The sequence below is a fragment of the Lates calcarifer genome, linkage group LG7_2, assembly GCF_001640805.2.
Source record: "Lates calcarifer isolate ASB-BC8 linkage group LG7_2, TLL_Latcal_v3, whole genome shotgun sequence".
In the NCBI taxonomy this organism is placed as follows: domain Eukaryota; kingdom Metazoa; phylum Chordata; class Actinopteri; family Centropomidae; genus Lates; species Lates calcarifer.
This window is the reverse complement of record NC_066854.1, coordinates 380,736-401,171: the sequence shown is the minus strand read 5'-3', so window position 1 is coordinate 401,171 and position 20,436 is coordinate 380,736. Positions and strand designations below refer to the sequence as shown.

The 20,436-nt window shown below is 41.7% G+C and overlaps 2 protein-coding genes and 1 long non-coding RNA gene across 34 annotated transcripts in view; 2 read left to right on the top strand and 1 right to left on the bottom strand.

The window, feature by feature from the left end:
• The window catches only part of LOC108873216 (uncharacterized), a 46,870-nt gene extending 37,614 nt beyond the window's left edge, over positions 1 to 9,256 (bottom strand). For 15 of the 28 annotated variants that reach the window (XM_051065771.1, XM_051065785.1, XM_051065794.1 and 12 more), the window contains exons 1-2: positions 9,160 to 9,256; positions 7,810 to 8,016 (exon numbers count right to left, since the gene is read on the bottom strand). In XM_051065771.1, coding sequence (XP_050921728.1) covers positions 7,810 to 7,920 — 111 coding nt within the window. In that variant the 5' untranslated portion in view covers positions 7,921 to 8,016; positions 9,160 to 9,256. Of the gene's footprint in view, positions 1 to 7,511; positions 7,677 to 7,809; positions 8,017 to 9,159 lie in introns of all 28 variants that reach the window. The other 13 variants (XM_051065776.1, XM_051065790.1, XM_051065789.1 and 10 more) reach the window with 5 other exon arrangements.
• The window catches only part of LOC108877189 (NLR family CARD domain-containing protein 3), a 46,380-nt gene extending 28,106 nt beyond the window's left edge, over positions 1 to 18,274 (top strand). For 2 of the 5 annotated variants that reach the window (XM_051065766.1, XM_051065764.1), the window contains exons 2-11: positions 11,133 to 11,300; positions 11,781 to 11,885; positions 12,376 to 12,477; positions 13,046 to 13,124; positions 13,287 to 13,515; positions 13,735 to 15,535; positions 15,650 to 15,823; positions 16,152 to 16,325; positions 16,544 to 16,590; positions 16,739 to 18,274. In XM_051065766.1, the coding sequence (XP_050921723.1) occupies positions 11,206 to 11,300; positions 11,781 to 11,885; positions 12,376 to 12,477; positions 13,046 to 13,124; positions 13,287 to 13,515; positions 13,735 to 15,535; positions 15,650 to 15,823; positions 16,152 to 16,325; positions 16,544 to 16,590; positions 16,739 to 17,328 (3,396 nt within the window). In that variant the 5' untranslated portion in view covers positions 11,133 to 11,205 and the 3' untranslated portion in view covers positions 17,329 to 18,274. Of the gene's footprint in view, positions 1 to 10,272; positions 10,293 to 10,745; positions 10,901 to 11,132; positions 11,301 to 11,780; positions 11,886 to 12,375; positions 12,478 to 13,045; positions 13,125 to 13,286; positions 13,516 to 13,734; positions 15,536 to 15,649; positions 15,824 to 16,151; positions 16,326 to 16,543; positions 16,591 to 16,738 lie in introns of those variants that run through there. The other 3 variants (XM_051065765.1, XM_051065763.1, XM_051065767.1) reach the window with 3 other exon arrangements.
• Positions 166 to 3,831, top strand: LOC127139106 (uncharacterized). Its single transcript, XR_007808991.1, has 3 exons — positions 166 to 618; positions 999 to 1,090; positions 3,698 to 3,831. It is a non-coding gene; the product is annotated as an uncharacterized LOC127139106 (long non-coding RNA).
• Positions 18,275 to 20,436: the final 2,162 nt, after the last annotated feature.

Sequence of the window (20,436 nt, the reverse complement as noted above, 5' to 3'; positions counted from 1 at the left end):
CTTCACACTGAGACACTGAGTCAATATCAAAAACTAGAAAAACGCGTCATGCAGAAAAAGTGCAGGATTGCTGGAGGCAATTTTTCTGAACCATCACATTTAGACTTTAATGTTTTTAACTGTAAAAGGCTGAGTCATAAAGTCCGTGTGATTTTGAGGATTTTAAAGGAAAAGATTTATTTTCTTTTAGGTGAATATCAAGCTCATAGCTGGAGTCAGGACGTGGTTAGCTTAGCTTAGCATAAAGGCTGAAAACAGAGGGAAACTGTTAGCTTGAGGTCTGCTCTTCCTGGTTTAGTTTTGGTAGTAGTGTAGTGTAAGTCAGATAGAAAAAATAATCTGCAATACCCCTGAAGTTTACATCAGAAATGACAGAGAGATGTGAAGAGCTGCAGTCAGACAGGAAGCCTGAGGCGTCTCATGTTTGCTTTTCTTTCTCTTTTTTTTCCAGGCAGTAATAAGTCAAGATGTGTTCAGCTCTGAGACCCAGAGGGAGAAGACTGAGAAAAAAAAGACAGGGAGGATTAAGGAAGGAAAACAATATCCCAACATACCTGAAGCTGCTGTCTCACAGTCTGAGAGAAAACACATCAAATATGATTTTCTGCAACAAGAAACGTAAACAGTTCTGAGCATAAACACCATACAGAGGTGTTTATGTCTTCATTTTGTGTCTGTCATCTAATTATCATTGGAGAGGCAGAAAAGAGAGGTTTAATATTTTAAAAATGGAGACAAAGATGCTTATTGGTGCAGTTTTCCTTTAATGTTCAGTTCATCATAAATAAGTTTTTAATAATGCAACAACATGGCTTCAGATATCAAGAAAGCAAACTGGGAATAAATAGATGTGCGATATATGTGATTATGTTAAACATTATTTAAAAGAACTGGTTTAAGGATTCAAGCACTAAACTTGTAAGTAAACTCACAGTTTTGCTGTTTTAACCTTAATAATAAAACCTGTTTGTTTGTCTGTGTGTGTTCGTGTGTGCCAGCAAGTAGTGTGTCGCTCCAGTCCAGTCCTGAGTTCATGATGCATTGTGAGATCTTGATGACCTCTGACCCTGGGGACAAGAAAAGAAGATAGGTGAGTCTTTGGTCACCATTATCACATAAATACACCGTCATAAACCTAAATCAGGTTATTGATCAATAACCAATGACTCATCAGTTACTTTCTGCTCTGGAACAAAACCATTGTCTTGGCCTTGGGGCTTGACTTAGGACCTGATCTATGATTTGGCTCATCTTGACTTTGCTCTTGTTCTGCTTGACCTGAAACATTTGACGACATACTGTGTAAAACACCAGCCTGAAAGAGGCTGAAAAACAAACCAGCATGAATAACATGGACACAAAGTAAAGAACAGTTAAATGAACGCTTTCCTGATGAGCTTTATTTAGTTACTCTAATCTGACAAAATCAAAAACTAAACTGAAACCAGCTCACAGGAAGTCAAAGTGGATCAGACCGATGGAAATCTGAATGACATACATAATAAAGCTGATTAAAAAAACTACAAAGTCGACCAAATTCATCTAAAAGAAACTGACAACACGGAAAATTAAAGTTGACTCACTGAGGTCTGACCACACAGACACACACTGGCTATCTGAAATGTCAAGTCACAGTTTGTTCAGAAACGTGACGACTCTGACAGGAAGTGTGAGTTCAGTGTGCGTTTCAGAGTGTGTATTTTGTGTTTCGGTGTGTGTGTGGAGTGATAACAGGAATTTGGTTTCAGTGGTTTTTATTCATTCAGTCTTGAGTTTCATTTGTGTTCACCACTGACTGAAGTTACTGACCTGAAACACTGATCTAACCGACTCGACTGGAACTCAAACTGTGTCTGCGCTTAGTTTACTGACTTGTTACTATGTTTAGCTGCAGTCAGGAGTTCTCATAAACACTTTGAAGCAATGTACAAACATTAAATGGTTTCTAACACGTTTTAATGAGGTTAAAAGACATTTTAACTGTTTATTAATCTACAGTATTTGTTTGCTTATGAAGACTTGATATTATTCTGTTAGTGTTTTACTTCCTCCTCTGATGGATGTTCATAGACAGAGTTATAGTCGTTAACAAATACATTAATAAACACTTAGATCTGACTTGGAATTAGATAAGCTTGACTTAGGACCTGACTTGGGTTCTTGGTGTTATTCACTTGGAATCTGACTTTGGACTTGTTAGTCTTAAATTGGAATTTAACTTGTATCTTGTTGGTCTTGACTTGGGACCTAATTTGAGACTTCATGGTCTTGACTTGGGACTGATTAGACATGACCAGCAACTAACCACTGACCAAATATTTATCATCTAAATTTTTACTTTCTCACCTAAACCAACTCTAAAAACATAATAATAGATGTAGAAGGAAAATTTTGTCAAATCCGAAGTTTGCATCATTTGGACTGATTGCGGACGGTAGCCCACATTTTCTCAGATATTAACGGTTTCTTACATTTGCGTTGGGCAGAGTAACGGTCAACCCAGGCGGGGTCCTCACATTCAGGTTCAGTTTCTTCTTCCAGAGATAATAAAACTCCACACACTGGGAAAGGGACTTGGTCTGAACCTGAACACACATGATAACAGATTATAGGTCATTTAAAACTGTAAAACCAGACTGAGCCAGTGATGGAACAGGAAATAAAACTCACAGCTCTCTGGACACTGCTGAAATCTTTATGGTGGAGCTGCAGGGATTTAACCAGCATCCTCGTCTCGGCTGCACTCCAACTGAGACCTGTGATATACAATCAATACACTATAAATTTCTAACTCTTGGTTAAATCTGTGAATCATGAAACATTAATTTGAATACATGGATGTTGACCTGTGTGGTTGTTGTTGGAGGTTTCAGCAGTTGAAAGAAGCTTCTCCACCGTCAGCTAGAAAACCAAAACAACAACTGACATTAGTGTCACATCGGCCATGTGTGATTTGGAAAACTAAAGCAGGTTAAACAATTAGCTCAAACAGTCTGTGGACATATCAGATATCAGTTTGTAAGGATGCTGTTTTCCTCTGGGCTGGTACCTCTGTGCACCAATAAGAATTCAGCAGCATTCATAACTGATCTCACGACATTTGGTGGTTTGTTTGGTTACAGTTATTCAATCTGATCAAACCACATCCACACAATTCTGATGCAGCAGATTGACTGATGCTTGTTTAGTCTTGGATTATTAATGTTCTAGAGAAATATTTGACTCATTGATTTGAGGCTCAGGTGTTTTAAGTAAAGAGATAGAGTTGTGACATGGATAGCCTAGTTTAGCCCAAAGACTGGATTCACACATGAGGTCAACAGTGCACCTAGTAACGCCTCTAAAGTTCACAAATGAACACACATCGTTTGTTTAATCTGTTTTGGGCGTACGTCTTTTTGAACAACAGTCGGTGCAGTGACAGTGTGCAGCATCCTGATGTCTTCATGTCACCTTGAGGTTGTCGCCATCATCCCAGTACAGAAACCAAAACCAAACCCAGTCCTGTCTGAACATAACGGAGTTCTTGTCCATAACCCTCCCTAAAACCACAAACTGTCATGTTTACGTTTCTGTTTGTGTACAGATCGAACAAACAAGATACAGCCTGTTAGATGTGTAGTTGTTTTAACTAAGTAAGTAAAGAATCAAACAGCCAATAAAATTTTACCAGGAAGTCTCCTCTGCACTCTGATAGGACGTGGAGGACGTACTCTGGGCTGGCCCCGCCCCCTGGCACCACACTGGATCGAGCCATCATCACCAGAGCCTCGACTGGATGAACAATGTATCAATCAAAAAATAACCAAGAGGTAATCATGATTATTGTAACGATAACTATGTGGGTGTTTACCTCTCTGTTGATTGACAGGTTTCTCCAGCTCGTCCCAGGGCGTCCACAGCAGCAGTGCATTCTGGGAGTCAGAGTGGGTGTATTTATGGTCACAAAGGGGCGGGATTTCAGCCTGGAAGCCCCGCCCTACATTGATCCTCCTGTGATTCACAGCTCAGGGTTATTAGTTGATCAGACAGAGATTACATCGTAAGAATGTGTTGTGGTTTTTTGATGAGGTAAATTTTACGTACGGCTTATTGATTCCTGATGTTAGTGTCTCCATGGCAACAAGGTCTTTGAGTCCATCTGCCAATCACAGATAAAGGACTTTAATATCACATCATGGCTGTTAACCAATCAGCAGAGGCAACATGTTTGATTAAAGCCCCTACTGCTTAGACAAGAATAATATTTTAGTTTTTACAAGATATGTAAACTTAAATGTAAATGTTCCTGGAATAATTATAAATAATTAGGTGTAAATTATTGTCATTTAGTGCCAAACCAAGTCTGGATTTTTCAGGCTGAATTAACGAAAACAATTTATAAGTTGCTAATTATGCTTTAAACATAAATACATGACATAATTGAGTAGTGAGTATATATTTTATCATGTAAAAATAAATTTGTCAGTGTCCCCTAGTGGACAAACTATGTAACTGAAACAGTTTGCAAAAAGTGAAAAAACACTTCAGAAAAACAAACTCATCAGCGCTCTCTAGTGGACAGAAAATGTTGTGACAATTAGCTAAATTATCAACATTATTTATATGTTTGTATCTGTAATGACCAGCGCAGCCTCTAGATGTCGCCAGCAAGACTTATAACTGGTTTAATGACGTATTGACTCACTGTATGTGTTGTGAAGCTGCACAGTTTGTACTCTCTGCTGCCTCCTGGTGTTGAGGGAGCAGTACAGCCCTGGCCCCACCCTGAGGGGACACAGCATGGGTGGAGGGGTGTAGTGACCTCTGCCACCATCAACCGCTCCATCACCGCTGATAACTGCTTCACCATCACCACCACCTCCACCAGCAACAGCAGCAGCAACCGCCTCCTCTTCTTCCTGGTGCATCAGGCTGCGGTAGAGCACAGCGCCCCTGGTGGCCGGAGAGAGGCGACTGCATCTCTTCTGTCCACTCTTAGATACGCCCCTGGTCTGGACAGGCACAGAAACCGGCATCACCATGGAGGCCGAGGGTTGGACGGGCAGAGAGGAGTCCTCACCCTGGAGAAGAAAACAGACAATAAAGCCTGAACTCTCATGAAGTAGCCACAGGGGGGCAGTGTTTCCGACAGTTTATAAAAGTTATAAGCTGACATTATGGGGACTCATCTCCTACTTGTGGACTTGCTGTTCTCATCAAGGTAAAACATTACATTTTAAGGTTACGAATTAAGGTATTTACACACGGAGGGTGTTTTTTTTTAAAGTCAAGTTTAGTCTCTGGGGATAAATGTGAGTCAATGCTAAGTCCTCCTAAGTGACAACAACATGTTTTTTGTTTTGTTGTTTACCTTCTTGATCCATGAAGCCGACCTGAAGCCGCTGTGTGAGCGCATATGACCATTCAGCGCCGGCAGACTCCTGAAATCACGCTTGCACACTGTACACAGCAGCCTGTAACACACACACAGCAGAATAGATTACATTAGATACAAGTTTCATTAATCTAGGAGGTGAAATTAATTCATACAGCACCATCTTCATCCAGGTTACCTGCAGTCCACAACCTTTGTGCTGTTTTCAGGTTGTAGCCTTTGTATCTGAAAATGAACAGTGAAGATTTAAATCAAGTTGGAGCCAACACTGGTGGTAAAATGTAATGTTTTATTTATTTTGTTTATATTTTGTTTACTAATTTACTACTCACTTACTTATTGAAGCAGTTATTTACTTATTCTTGCGTGTAACTTTGCACTTACCTGTTCTTTTAACTAATTTAATCACCTGTTTACTTATTTATGTTTGTATTTAAGCATTTATTTATGTTTTTAGTTCTTTATGAATTACTTCTGTACTTACTTTTATCACATGCACATTCTTTGCATACTTAACGATATATTTACTCAAACATTCACCCACTTATTTCCTCATTCATTTTCAAAATAACATGATCACATAGAGCCCGGGAGAAGACGTGGACATGGAAGACAAGGGAAAAAAAATCAGAAGGTTAAAATCTTTTGCAAGATCTCCAGAAAGTTTCTCGGGAACTCAGAAAAGTACATCTTTGAGAATTAATTTTTTCCTCCATGTCTGCTCCGGGGCTCTGTATGATTATAATTAGGATTACATCTGCTAAAAAAATACTCTGTATGTCCAACTCACCCAGTTCCAGTCTTGTTGACCCTCTCCTCTCCCTCCTCCTCTTCCTCCTGTACCTCTTCCTCTTCCTCCACTCTCCTCTCTCCAGATCAGCCCAGCAGGGAGGCTCGGAGACTGGGCGGTACTGCCGACATTCTGGCCTCCTCCCTGTGGAGAAAAACCGGTCTCTGAGGACCTTGTGGTGTCGAAGAGGCCCGTCTGGTCCTGGATCGGCTCAGTTTGGCTCGGGGGAAGGCATTGGCTTGTTTGATGTTGGGGTTGCTGACCGGCATTGGAGCTCACAGGGTAAGTTTCAGACTCGTGCAGACAGCAGCTGAGGGTTTGATCTCTGCTCAGCTGTGTGGACGTTTGCATGTGAAAACCAAATCTGTCTTTCCTGGGATGTATTTGAGGACCAGGGCTGGAGATGGCTGGGGTTTGTGGGTAATGAGGACTTGGACCAGGGGTGGTGGGACTACAGAAGGACTGCTGGGTGTTACCATCGTGGTAGCTGTCAGGGAAAAACTGGGTGTTGGAGAAGTCTTCAGTGGATGATGAGCTGAACTCCATGGAGCTCCACTTCCCCAGGGCAATCCCCCCAGACATGGAGCCCAGAGGAGAGCACTGAGTCTGGGACAGAGTCGCCTCCAGAGACCCCCAGGTATCGTGATCTGGACCAGGTGTGTCAGCATGTCCATACACACCACCGACAAGGAGTGTGTGAGCGTCCTCCAATTCATCCCCATGGTGAGTCACACCAGTACTGAACTGGTTCTGGTTCTGGTTCTGGTTCAGGAGATGGAGATCGAGGTGTGCTGTGGTCTGGTTCTGTTTCAGATCAAAGATGATAATCAGAGGTGGTTCTGGATCTGGTTTTTGATCTGAATACACATTGTCTTACCTGGTATGGGTAACTGTAGCTGTTGAACAGGCACGAGAGTTCGGACGGGGGTACAGGTTTGTCCCAGTTTAGTAAACCTGGATCGTGGTTTTGGCTGGAGACGTGGTGCTGGGGCGGGGTGAGGACGTGAGGGGAGGTCATCTGGGAGTAAGGGAGGTGGTGAGAGGTGGTTACCTGGGCCTGATGGGGGGGTAAGAGGGGGTCGTCTGGGACTGGGGTACATAGTGAGGGGAGGTTACTTGAGAATGGGGGAGGTGGAGAGGGGAGGAGATCTGGGGATGAGTGAGGTGAGGGGAGGTTACCTGGGCCTGAGGAAAGAAGTGAGGGGAAGATACCTGAGGAGGAGGGAGGTGATGAGGGGAGGTTACCTGAGGAGGAGGGAGGTGATGAGGGGAGGTTACCTGGGGAGGAGGGAGGTGATGAGGGGAGGTTACTTGAGGAGGAGGGAGGTGATGAGGGGAGGTTACCTGAGGAGGAGGGAGGTGGTGTGGGGAGGTTACCTGGGGAGGAGGGAGGTGATGAGGGGAGGTTACCTGAGGAGGAGGGAGGTGATGAGGGGAGGTTACCTGAGGAGGAGGGAGGTGGTGTGGGGAGGTTACCTGGGGAGGAGGGAGGTGATGAGGGGAGGTTACCTGAGGAGGAGGGAGGCATAAATAAGTAAATTGTGCAGATAAGTTTAGTACATAAATAGGTAGGGTCATAATCAAGTCTGTAAGTAATGAAATAAATACATAAAAGGTGGTAAATAAACAGATTAATAACAACCTTAGAATGAGAATGGTTTCCATGGTTCCTGAATGACGAGAGCGAGGGCAGGGTGGAGTGATGCATTATGGGAGGAGTAGCAGACGAGGAGAATGTCCATAAGTCAGACATGTTGTCACGCACGAACACACCTGGTAACGCTGCGTGTCGGTGTGTTTATGTGCATGGTTGTTGGGGCTGTTATCAGGACGGTGTCGTCATATGAATCTGAGGGACGACACAAAGAGTCTCGTTAGTGAGGCAGAGCTCGTTAGTGAGTGCTTGTGGACACCTGAGAGTCGTTACCTATAAGCAGCTGTCATTGGAAGAAATGGGTGCCTCATAGAAAGGTCCTACATACTGTGGAGTAAACTATGGTTAACAAAGCTGCCATTTTAAACTGATGAATTATGAAAGTCAGAATTTAAGTTAAAATTTTAGATGTTTTAAACCAAACTTTTGAGATATTACTCAGTTTAATCGTGTCAAGTTAAATAAATCTAGAACTAATTTTGACTGTGATTAACGTCGTTATAAATGAAGTGTGAAGGCATGTGTGTGGGTATTTATACAGTATGTGTGAACTCAGACCATGTGACTCGAGCTGGTCTCCATCTTGACTTCAGTCTGGTCCGGTCTGTGAACGGTCCTAAGCTCAGCTCTGGAGTTTGAAACACAGCTAGCTTCACTTGCTGCTGATTTGAGGACAACTTCTGAACTCTAACGGACAGGAAGCTGCAACCTCAGTTTCCATAGAAACAGTTCTACTGTTTCTATTAATGTTCTGGATGTTATCGTGTTTTTACTGGTTTTATTGGGTAGCAGTGGAAAGTCTGACTGAACGCACTGACTACATACAGACCACACAGCAGCTGTATGTATCTATATGACTAAGTGTGAATGTGTGATAAGAGGACACTTCTAAGAATTCACACCCAGAGACGATTAAGACTCTACTTCTCTTAAAGGGACACATTCATGTTTTAAACCTGAATTTCATCTGAAAATCAACACAACTCATTTTACATTTTCTGTCGTTTCAGACGATAATTCTCTCTGGTCTGTTTCCGTCGTTTAGACTTAGACACCTAACGAGCAGGTTAAAGCTGCACTGGCATTTACAGAGTTTTACAAGGAACAAAATGTGTTTCAGAACTTCCATATTTCCTCTTTAACACGCCTATAACATTGTCATCATTTAAACCATTAAACTTCAAGTAAAGTGTATCATTAAAAACCATTTATACTCAGCTCATAGTGTTGTTATACGGTGGATACAAGTGTAAACAGTAAATAAAAACAGTCTGAGAAACAGCAGTGATCTGATATTAACGTTTAGTTTGTAATAAAATCTAAAAAATAACTTCTCACCTGAAACATCACAGACTCCGACTGACACTCACTCTGACTGTGTGTGTTGGTGTGTGTTGGTGTGTGTGTGTGTGTGTGTGTGTAGTCAGGATGTGGTCACATGTTCTTCCTCTCTCTGGTCGCCTTTACTTCTTCCTCATCACGATGAGTTTAGAGGCCGAAGAGACAGAAGAGCTCAGACAAACAAACACAACTGAAAACATCACACAGTTAAAAATCAGCATGTTTAATGTGTTTAAGTTTGTTCTTTAAACTTTTCTCAGTGATTCTTCATGAACTTCTTCCTCCTCCAACCTTTGAAAGAAGGACGTTAAGATTATTAAAGGATAAAAATGTTGTTCTTTTACTGTGTTTAATCTGTTCAGATCAGAACTGACCTTTGACCTTTGACCAAGCACCAGGCACACTTTAACCAGGCACCACTAGGCACATTTTAATGTGTTAATCAAATTAATGTACATCATTTTTGTTTAAACTGTGTTTAAAGTAAACATGAGATGTTATATTACTCAGAATATCATATTAATGGATGGATTAAAACAATCCATCCATTGGAATGGTCAGAGGATTTTAATGTCACTAATTTTCTAATAGAATCAGCTTATTATGCATCCGATTGATTATAGACCCAGAACAGTTTTAACAGTCCTTCATTTCCTCTCAGTTTTTACATCGTATGCTCTGCTCCAACAGAGTCAGTCCATTGTTTGTTTGTTGCTGTCAGTTTTTTTGCAGTGTACCGCCTGGTCTTTTATTTTGAACAGTTCATCTTTCTCTTAAAGTTTTTACAGTATACCCATTGGTCTTTTATTTTGACAGGTCACTCCTTGTGGTCATTTTTTGCATCAGGTTGCCTTTAGAAAAAATGGACATTTAAGCTTGTTCTTGTTTTGAACTAATGAATCTATTTTTATCCTAAAAGCCTGAAATCATCCAGATCCTCTGATTAAATCTGCCTGTGTTTGGAAACATCCTCCACTAACTTAACTCTGCAACTTATCCAAAGCTGCACCCCTCCATGCCCTCAACACCTGACACTGACTGACACACCCTCACCTGTCCAGGTGTTTCCTGGTTAAAGTTTAGTTTCACTTTCTGAACACTGTGACGCAGTTTATTTTCTCCGTCTGAAGGTAAAGTGACTGTTTTTACTGTTTTACTGGTGAACACCTGTCGTTACCTGAGTTACCTGCAGTTACTGAAGTGTTATTCTAATGTTATTCTACTGTTGTTTTAATGTTACTGCAGCAGAGTCAGAGCTGTAAATGTAAAGATATGAACTCTCTCTGCCATGTTGTGTGTAAATGTGTTGTTGCTGTGGTTTTAGTTGTTGGTTTGTTACCAGAGGCCCTGACAGAAGTTTAGACAGAAAACATTAAGTCATGTTGTTATCAGTCATATTTTCCCTGTAAGAGCTTCAGCAGTTTCTCTGAGTTGTTGTGTGTGGAATAAAGAGCTGTAGTTTGTCTGATACAGTGGTTTTCTACAGGGAGGCTGTAGACACAGAGACAGTGTCAGAGAAACTCAGTGGATCTCAGTCCTTCTGTGTGTCAGTCAATGAAATGGTCGTCCATGCATCGAGTGTGAGCTGAGCTGCTGTTGACTGCAGCTCCATGACTCCATCTAGTGGACTGATAGTAGAAGTACAGCAGCTGATGAACTGACTGACCTTGTTTCCTGGTTAAAGTTTAGTTTCACTTTTACTGAACACTGTGACGCAGTTTGTTTTCTCCGTCTGAAGGTAAAGTGACTGTTTTTACTGTTTTACTGGTGAACACCTGTCGTTACCTGAGTTACCATAGAAACAGAAATGTGGCACTCCAGTTGTTTTAGTGTAAATGTGCGTTTAGTCCTGAGACTCTGCAGGTTCTGTTTCTTTAATGATTAACGTCTGTGATCAGAGGCCTTCACAGGAAACTCTGGAGACATTTATCAGGAATTTACAGACGCGTTAAAACTCTTCTTTTCAACAGCAAATCATCTGTCACATAATTTCTCCTGGAGATTTGTGTTTCCTCTGAAGACGAAGGTAGAAAGTGGAGCAGCATGAGTCAGTGTGAGGAACCTGAACCTGAACCTGAACCTGGACCTGAACCTGGACCTGGACAACAGGACACAGGACAACAACCCTCAACTACAAAGTAAACTGTTGATAATATGACTGATTCATGTTTAGATTTAGAAGGTTTATTAAATGTTTGTTTCTTGTCATTCATGTTCCCGTTTCTGAAAACTGCTGTTTGACCAGCCTTCAACTTTTCAATCATCTTCCTCTGAGCATGTTATAATGTCTTATCTTACGTTGCTATTGTTAGAAAGTTGCATGAGTATAAACTTACAAACACTAACTCTGATTCCACTGAGCTTCTTCACTTACATCAACATTTTTATACTTTAGTCATGTTCCATGTCAGTGATAACAGCTGAACTGTGATCAGCTGTTGAGAGTCAACAATCATACGTCAGCTCAGTTTGTTTTCTTACAACATGAGAGAGTTGTTTTTTGGAGTGGGATTAAGAAAAGATGTTGAAAGTTATGTTATGGGGGTGGAAAACACCGTTCTCTTGGATTTTATCCACAGCTCATAGTTTCTCTGTGTTCTGGTTCCTGTGTTTTTCAGGAGGAAGCTGGAAGAACCTGAACCCAGCTGTGTGTCCATGAAGAGTGACTATTCAGTTGAACGCTACATTAATTTTAAAGGACAACAACCCTCTGCTGCAAACAGGTAAACTGCTGATAATCTCACTGATTTCATGTAGCAGAGAGGGTTTGTTAAAAGTGCTTGTTTCTTTTCATTTCTATTCTTATATCTGAAAACTGTTCAGTTTAACCAGTCTTTAACCTTTGTCCATATATGAACTGTGTCAGTAATAATTAGGATGCAGATTTACCACCATCACCACAGTGCTGTTTCTTTTCTTTGTTTAACATCTGTACATTTATTAAACATCTGCAGTCTGTGTTTATACTGCACTCAGATCAGTCAAAGCACAGTGAGTAACTGTACCTCACTGCTGAGAGGCTACATGCTCACAAACCATTTCTAATGGTTCAGTTTTCTCATGTTGTTTTCACATTGATCCTCTAGGGTTCATGTGGAACTGGTTTTCTTCTCAGTGGTGAAAAACTCACTGATCCTAGATGGCAGGACAAAACAGAGGAATCTGTTTCCACAGCTCATAGTTTCACTGTGTTCTGGTTCCTGTGTTTTTCAGGAGGAAGCTGGAAGAACCTGAACCCAGCTGTTTGTCCATGAAGAGTGACTATTCAGTTGAACGCTACATTAATTTTAAAGGACAATCCCCTGCTGCAGAGAGGTAAACTTTTATCCATACAGGGTGTGTCCTGCCTCTCCATCCTAACAGATAAGTGGCAAAGATAATGGATGGATAGTCTCATATCTGAAAGCTGTGCAGGAGCCACTCTGAGTCAGTTATTGTGGTAATGTTTCAACTGTCATTTCCTCAGTGAAACTTTACTGGTTCATTGTCATTGTTCATACTGGGAGCTGCCCAGTACAACCAGTCTGATACAAGCAGACACTGAGCAGCTCCACTGGAGCAGCTGGAGGTTGTAGGTGCCTTGCTTCAGGGCACTTCAGCAGTGTTGAGTGAGGGAGGGAGAGCTATATGGAGGGTTGGTGAGAGCTGTTGGGACTAAACCAAAGTGAGTGGTGAAGCCAAACACTGAGCTGAAAGCTACAAACAGCTGCAGACTGAGCTGTTGATTCTCAGTGGGATCAGCAGGACTAGTAAACCTTTACCACTACAGGGAGTCGTCTGATTCACTTTTCACATCCAAACATGACTTGATGGACCTTTAGCTTGTGTCTGTCTCTCTGTGGACAGACATAATGTGAGCTAATTCTTCATGATTCCTCCACAGAGTGGACCAGGAGAGCTCAGAGGTTCCCAGTGGTCAGTCTGCCCAGCAGCATCAAACACACCTGGACTCCATATTTATGGTCTGTACATGGACAACAACTACTTTTACATCTGTTGTGTTGACAATAATCTCCATGCTGCACTTTTTAGACCAGTGGATTGTCAGTGTGTCCAACATGGATCTGATGTTTGGCTCCATGATTTTAGTTTGATGGAGTCATTCATATAGTTTTCTGTTCCAGCTGCTGGAGGAGAACATCGTCACTTTTGTGAAGAAGGAGCTGAAGAAGATGCAGAAGGTTCTGAGTCCAGATTACCCAGAATGCTTAGAGAGTCAGAGGGAGGATGAGGAGGTGTTGGACGGTGAGGATGAAGAGCAGAGGAGGAGCAGCAGAGAGGAGTTTCTGAAGATCACACTGAACTTCCTGAGGAGAATGAAGCAGGAGGAGCTGGCTGACTGTCTGCAGAGCAGTAAGAGGATTTCTCTAAAGATTTAACATGATGGAGAAATGAGACGTTTACTGACGTCTCAACACATGGAGGGAAATATGTTCATATATGCATTAGTTAGGGAGCAGGGGCACTAAGTAGTAGCTAACACAGAATTTGTTTTGAAACTCACTTGACCTTCTTGTGGTTAAAAAAGTCAGATATAGCTACTTTAAGAAAATATGTTTTGTGTTCTTTCAGAATCTCCTGCTATGTGCCAGCACAACCTCAAATCTAACCTGAAGAAGAAGTTCCAGTGTTTGTTTGAGGGGATCTCTAAAGCAGGAAACCCAACCCTTCTGAATCAGATCTACACAGAGCTCTACATCACAGAGGGAGGGACTGGAGAGGTCAGTGATGAACATGAGGTCAGACAGATGGAAACAACATCCAGGAAACCAGACAGACCAGAAACAACCATCAGACAAGAAGACATCTTTAAAGCCTCACCTGGAAGAGATGAACCAATCAGAACAGTGATGACAAAGGGAGTGGCTGGCATTGGGAAAACAGTCTTAACACAGAAGTTCACTCTGGACTGGGCTGAAGACAAAGCCAACCAGGACATACACTTCACATTTCCATTCACTTTCAGAGAGCTGAATGTGCTGAAAGAGAAAAAGTTGAGCTTGGTGGAACTTGTTCATCACTTCTTTACTGAAACCAAAGAAGCAGGAATCTGCAGGTTTGAAGAGTTCCAGGTTGTGTTCATCTTTGACGGTCTGGATGAGTGTCGACTTCCTCTGGACTTCCACAACACTGAGATCCTGACTGATGTTACAGAGTCCACCTCAGTGGACGTGCTGCTGACAAACCTCATCAGGGGGAAACTGCTTCCCTCTGCTCGCCTCTGGATAACCACACGACCTGCAGCAGCCAATCAGATCCCTCCTGAGTGTGTTGACATGGTGACAGAGGTCAGAGGGTTCACTGACCCACAAAGGGAGGAGTACTTCAGGAAGAGGTTCAGAGATGAGGATCAGGCCAGCAGGATCATCTCCCACATCAAGACCTCACGAAGCCTCCACATCATGTGCCACATCCCAGTCTTCTGCTGGATCACTGCTACAGTTCTGGAGGATGTGTTGAAAACCAGAGAGGGAGGAGAGCTGCCCAAGACCCTGACTCAGATGTACATCTACTTCCTGGTGGTTCACACCAAACTGAAGAACATCAAGTATGATGGAGGATCTGGGACAGATCCACACTGGAGTCCAGAGACCAAGAAGATGATTGAGTCTCTGGGAAAACTGGCTTTTGATCAGCTGCAGAAAGGAAACCTGATCTTCTATGAATCAGACCTGACAGAGTGTGGCATCGATATCAGAGCAGCCTCAGTGTACTCAGGAGTGTTCACACAGATCTTTAAAGAGGAGAGAGGACTGTACCAGGACAAGGTGTTCTGCTTCGTCCATCTGAGTGTTCAGGAGTTTCTGGCTGCTCTTCATGTCCATCTGACCTTCATCAAGTCTGGAGTCAATCTGCTGTCAGAAGAACAACCAACCTCCCAGAAGTCTAAAAGAAGAAAAGATGACTCTGCAGAGACACAGTTTTACCAGAGTGCTGTGGACAAGGCCTTACAGAGTCCAAATGGACACCTGGACCTGTTCCTCCGCTTCCTCCTGGGTCTTTCACTGCAGACCAATCAGATTCTCCTACGAGGTCTGCTGACTCAGACAGGAAGTGGCTCAGAGACCAATCAGGAAACAGTCCAGTACATCAAGAAGAAGGTTGAAGAGACTCCCTCTGCAGAGAAAAGCATCAACCTGTTCCACTGTCTGAATGAACTGAATGATCGTTCTCTAGTGGAGTTGATCCAACAGTCCCTGAGTTCAGGACGTCTCTCCACAGATAAACTGTCTCCTGCTCAATGGTCAGCTCTGGTCTTCATCTTACTGTCATCAGAAAAAGATCTGGACGTGTTTGACCTGAAGAAATACTCTGCTTCAGAGGAGGCTCTTCTGAGGCTGCTGCCAGTGGTCAAAGCCTCTAACAAAGCTCTGTAAGTATATAGATAGTTGGATTCATTCATCGTTATATAAAGACACTGCTGTCTTTTCAACAGGAGAGAAAATAAATTCCTTTCTTCTTTAATTCCTTATCATCATCTCTTCAGACTGAGTGGCTGTAACCTCTCAGAGAGAAGCTGTGAAGCTCTGTCCTCAGTTCTCAGCTCCCAGTCCTCTAGTCTGACAGATCTGGACCTGAGTAACAACGACCTGAAGGATTCAGGACTGAAGACTCTGTCTGTTGGACTGGAGAGTCCACACTGTTCACTGGAGACTCTCAGGTCAGGATTCATCAACCTGTTTAACTGATGATCATTTAAAATCTGATCTACATCAGTGGATAAACAGTTAACCTGTGTAGGATTGTGTAAAGAACATTTTACTAAAGTTCAACAGGACTTTCTAGACTCAGAGAATTACTTTCCATCAGGAGTTTTCATCTTTTTCTCTGGTTTTTCTTTAGTTGTTGAATGATTTAATTCCACTGATGATGTTGAAGATATTTTCATAGATTTGACTCAAACACATTGAAGCTGAACCAAAGTGAAACAACAAACAAACAGAGCAGCAAGTGTTGACAGAGGGTTCCTGTGTGTTGTGTGTTTTCAGTCTGTCAGGCTGTCTGATCACAGAGGAAGGCTGTGCTTCTCTGGTCTCAGCTCTGAGATCCAACCCCTCCCATCTGAGAGAGCTGGACCTGAGCTACAATCATCCAGGAGACTCAGGAGTGAAGCTGCTGTCTGCTGGACTGGAGGATCCAGACTGGAGACTGGACACTCTCAGGTATGGAGAGGCCTGCTGCAGCCACAGACAATGTCTGATAGAGGAGGAAGAGCTGGAAACATTTTCTCTGTCACAGCTGATGACAGATCTCTACACAAGAGCTTTGACTTCAACAACAACAAGAGAATAATCCAACAGTCTGTGTATGAGAGCCATGTAATGTCCATGTTAGCATGCTGAAAGAGAATGTGCTGGTCTGACCCCCCTCCTCCTTTCAGGGTGGAGCCTGGTGGAGTCCGATGGTTGAGACCAGGTCTGAGGAAGTGTAAGTGTGTTTTTAATGTGATTCCTGAAAACAAAGCAGCTTCAAACTGTCACATCACTGATGTCATGAGTCATCATCAAACTGTCAATCAATGATCAGATGATCGATCAATAACTGCAGCTGTATTGTGTCTTGTTCTCTCCATCAGATTCCTGTCAACTCACATTTGACACAAACACAGTGAACACAAAGATCAAACTGTCTGACGACAACAGGAAGATGATACGTGTGGAGGAGGATCAGTCATATCCTGATCATCCAGACAGATTTGATCACTGGCTTCAACTGCTGTGTAGAACTGGTCTGACTGGTCGCTGTTACTGGGAGGTCGAGTGGAGTGGAAGGGTTGATGTATCATTGAGTTACAGAGGAATCAGAAGGAAAGGAAAGAGTGGCGATTGCTGGTTTGGAAGAAACAATCAGTCCTGGAGTCTGAGATCTGCTGATGATGGTTACTCAGTCTGTCACAATAACATAAGGACATATATCTCCTCCTCCTCCTCCTCCTCCTCCTCCTCCTCTTCCTCCTCCTCCTCCTCCTCTTCCTCCTCCTCCTCCTCTGTCTCTAACAGAGTAGCAGTGTATGTGGACTGTCCTGCTGGCTCTCTGTCCTTCTACAGAGTCTCCTCTGACTCTCTGATCCACCTCCACACCTTCAACACCACATTCACTGAACCTCTGTATCCTGGGTTTGGTTTCTGGCGGTCTGGTTCCTCATTGTCTCTGTGTTCAGTGTAGCAGAGTCTCCTCCTGTCAGAGAAACTTTCTCTCTGTTGAACAGAGAGTTCAGTCTGTTCATGTCTGTGAATATTTGTCTTTTCTTAATTTTCAGATCAGTGTATTAAATCAGTCCAGCCCTTTAAATGAAGGATGTTAGGATTATTGCAGGATAAAAATGTTGTAGACTTTTACTGTGTTTCATCTGTTCAGATCAGATTCGACCTTTGACCTTTGACCAATGGATAGAGCTTTTTTTTTATTACTGTCATCTGACTCCACCCAGAGGCCCAGACTTTGATGATTTATAAGCCAATCACAGCATCCCACATCATCTAAAGTGGACAGCAGTAGAGTAGAAGTAGAACCACAAACCCTTTGTCAGCAAACATGGCTGATCATGAGGCGAGAGGGAAGTTTAAGGCACATTTTAATCTGTTAATCAAATTGTTAATGTACATAATTTTTGTTTAAACTGTGTTTAAAGTAAACATGAGATGTTATATTACTCAGAATGTCATATTAAAGATGTATTGCTGTCAATCAATTCATCCATTGGAATGGTCAGAGGATTTTAATGTCACAAATATTCTAATGCTACATTGATTATATACTCAGAACTCTGGCTTTGAACCCACTGATTTCTGGAGATATCTCAGAAATTAAGGATGTTAAGAGTAGTTGTTTTTTTCCTCACTTTGTTATAATAATTCAAAATATATATGCATTATGTTTTAAAACATCACTTTATTCATTTATTTGAGTTACTGTTCAGGTCTTTTAAGAATATTTATTGACAATTATATTACCGGTCAGTTCACTTTTTGATGATTTATGAGTGCATTTAGAGTAGAAATACACCATTACAGTAGTGTTTTTGTTTGGAACATACTAATCTTCTGCATAGGTTAATTCTGACTGTCATTCTTTCGTGTTTTCACAATTAAAGCATCACTGTGAATATCAATGTTTGGTCTTTCTCCAAATCATAGGATGACTGAGCAGATGCAGTTCAAGCTAAAATGCTGTCACAGTTTGTTGAAACATGGTCCTGAGGCTCTCAGTGTTGATGGTTTTTGTTTGGTTGGAAAGGCTGAAGTTCTAAGAAATGAGGTTTTACAGTGTCTTTGTCCAGGAGGCTCCAGGTGGTCGATGACTCTAGAAGTTCAGAGATTGTTGCTTCAATCCTGAGATTGAAGAGTTGAGCCTCGATTCTGAATTTAAAAAGTTAAACCCAAGAAAAAAAAAAACAGTTTTACGGCAGTGAAAACCACAAGCAGTTTACATTTTACTGAAACAAAAAGTTGTCAAGTTTGAGAAAATGTTTTGCAACTGCAGCTGTCATTTTTACAATGTGTCGCAGATTTCCACTCTATTTTTCATATTCACAGTGCATCCAGTGGCTGCTGATAACACTTGTACAGAACACTGTACTTTTACTGATAGTAGTTCTTACTTTGTTTGGCATTTTTATAGTGCATCTATGTATAATGTACAGTCCTTCCCTTTTTTTAACAGAGCACCCTCACTTCACTTCCTCAAATAGCCATCATCAACCAACATTCACACTGTCCTCACTGAGGACAGTTTTACAGTGTATGATTTAACAGCCCATCCTTTCCTGTCATTTTTTACAGTGCAGCAGCTGTCACCATGACGTCATCAATACTGATCAGAACATATTGATCATGATGATCAGTGTGAATCCTGTTGGACACAGATCAGTGTAATGTAGTGTTGTAGTGACTCAGTGTGACCACTGGAGGGCAGTAAATACTCTGATGATTCCTCCATCAGTCAGTTTCCAAAGATCAATATCAGTATTGACCTCAGTATATATAGCAGTTTAATAATGTGTGTGTTCACATATAGAGAGTCATGATCAGACTGATGAACATTAGAGCTAAAATAATGCAGTGAATGTGTCATAATGTCAGTGTGAATCTCAGTATTATTGTCAGTGCTGTATGTGGAGAGTTGTATTTCCTGACAGTGACCACTGGAGGGCAGTGATGAGGAGAGTTTCTCTGTGAGTCTCTGTGTCTTTAACAGTCCAGTTTGTATTGAAGACATCAGTGTTGGTCTCAGTGTGGTTAACAGCAGTCATTAGTCCAATTCTAACAACAACATTTAGTCTTTTTATCTTTTCTAAACACTTGATGTCACCTGTGTTCATGAGACTGACATCATGCAGTTTACCTGTTCACCACATCTGAACTTTTCTGATTATGTTTCACTTCATGATTCTGACCCCCCCCCCAGTTTAGTTTCACTTTTCACTGATCTGTTTTGTCCTGGATGGCAGGATGTTGTGGGTGATAAAAATGACTCATCTAATTTTCCTTTTATATCTCGGCTACCATCTTTCTAACAGACCCTCATGTTTGCTGCCTCTGCATGTGAGAAACATTTTTTTCTGAAAATCAGTGAGAAGACAGACATCCCTGACAGATTATGTGTGAGTAGTTCACACACATGTTATCTGGATGTTACCAGCTCCACATGTTGTTTGACAAATATTTTTCCTGTAAGATAAAAAAGAACTTGTTTACATACCTGTACGTGGTTCTGGATCCTGGATTAATAAAATCATCTGATGTGAATGCAGTGAGATGGAGAAGAAAAGGCTTTAACCTCTTACATTACTGTAGAAATAAGAAGTGGTTCTTATCATAAGTGCACATGCACACGTTAATGCTGATTCCAAACTCTTATTTATTCACATTTCACAACTTTCAGGCAAAGACAAAGTAGATGACAGATAGAAAATTCAGATTTTGTCCAGCAGGAGTTGCTGCTGGCTGTTTGAAGAAAACTTTGAAGCAACTTACTGACTTCTTAAGAGACTAATATAAATCCTGAAGGGGGCACACAAAGACCGTTAATGTGTAGGATTCAGAATTTTGTGCTACACCTCTGATCATAGTTCACCACTGCACAAATCTGCAGGAAACCTATGATCTGTAATGACGTGTCCAAAAGCTGCCCAAGTAGGGCCCATCCATTCAGCTAGCATATTGATGATATTTTTTATTAAAATATATATTTGTGTACACTGTACTTTTTGTCTATTATTAAGTGCACTTTCTTTGTATTCTTGCTTTTTAATGCATAGCTAAACAAGATTTC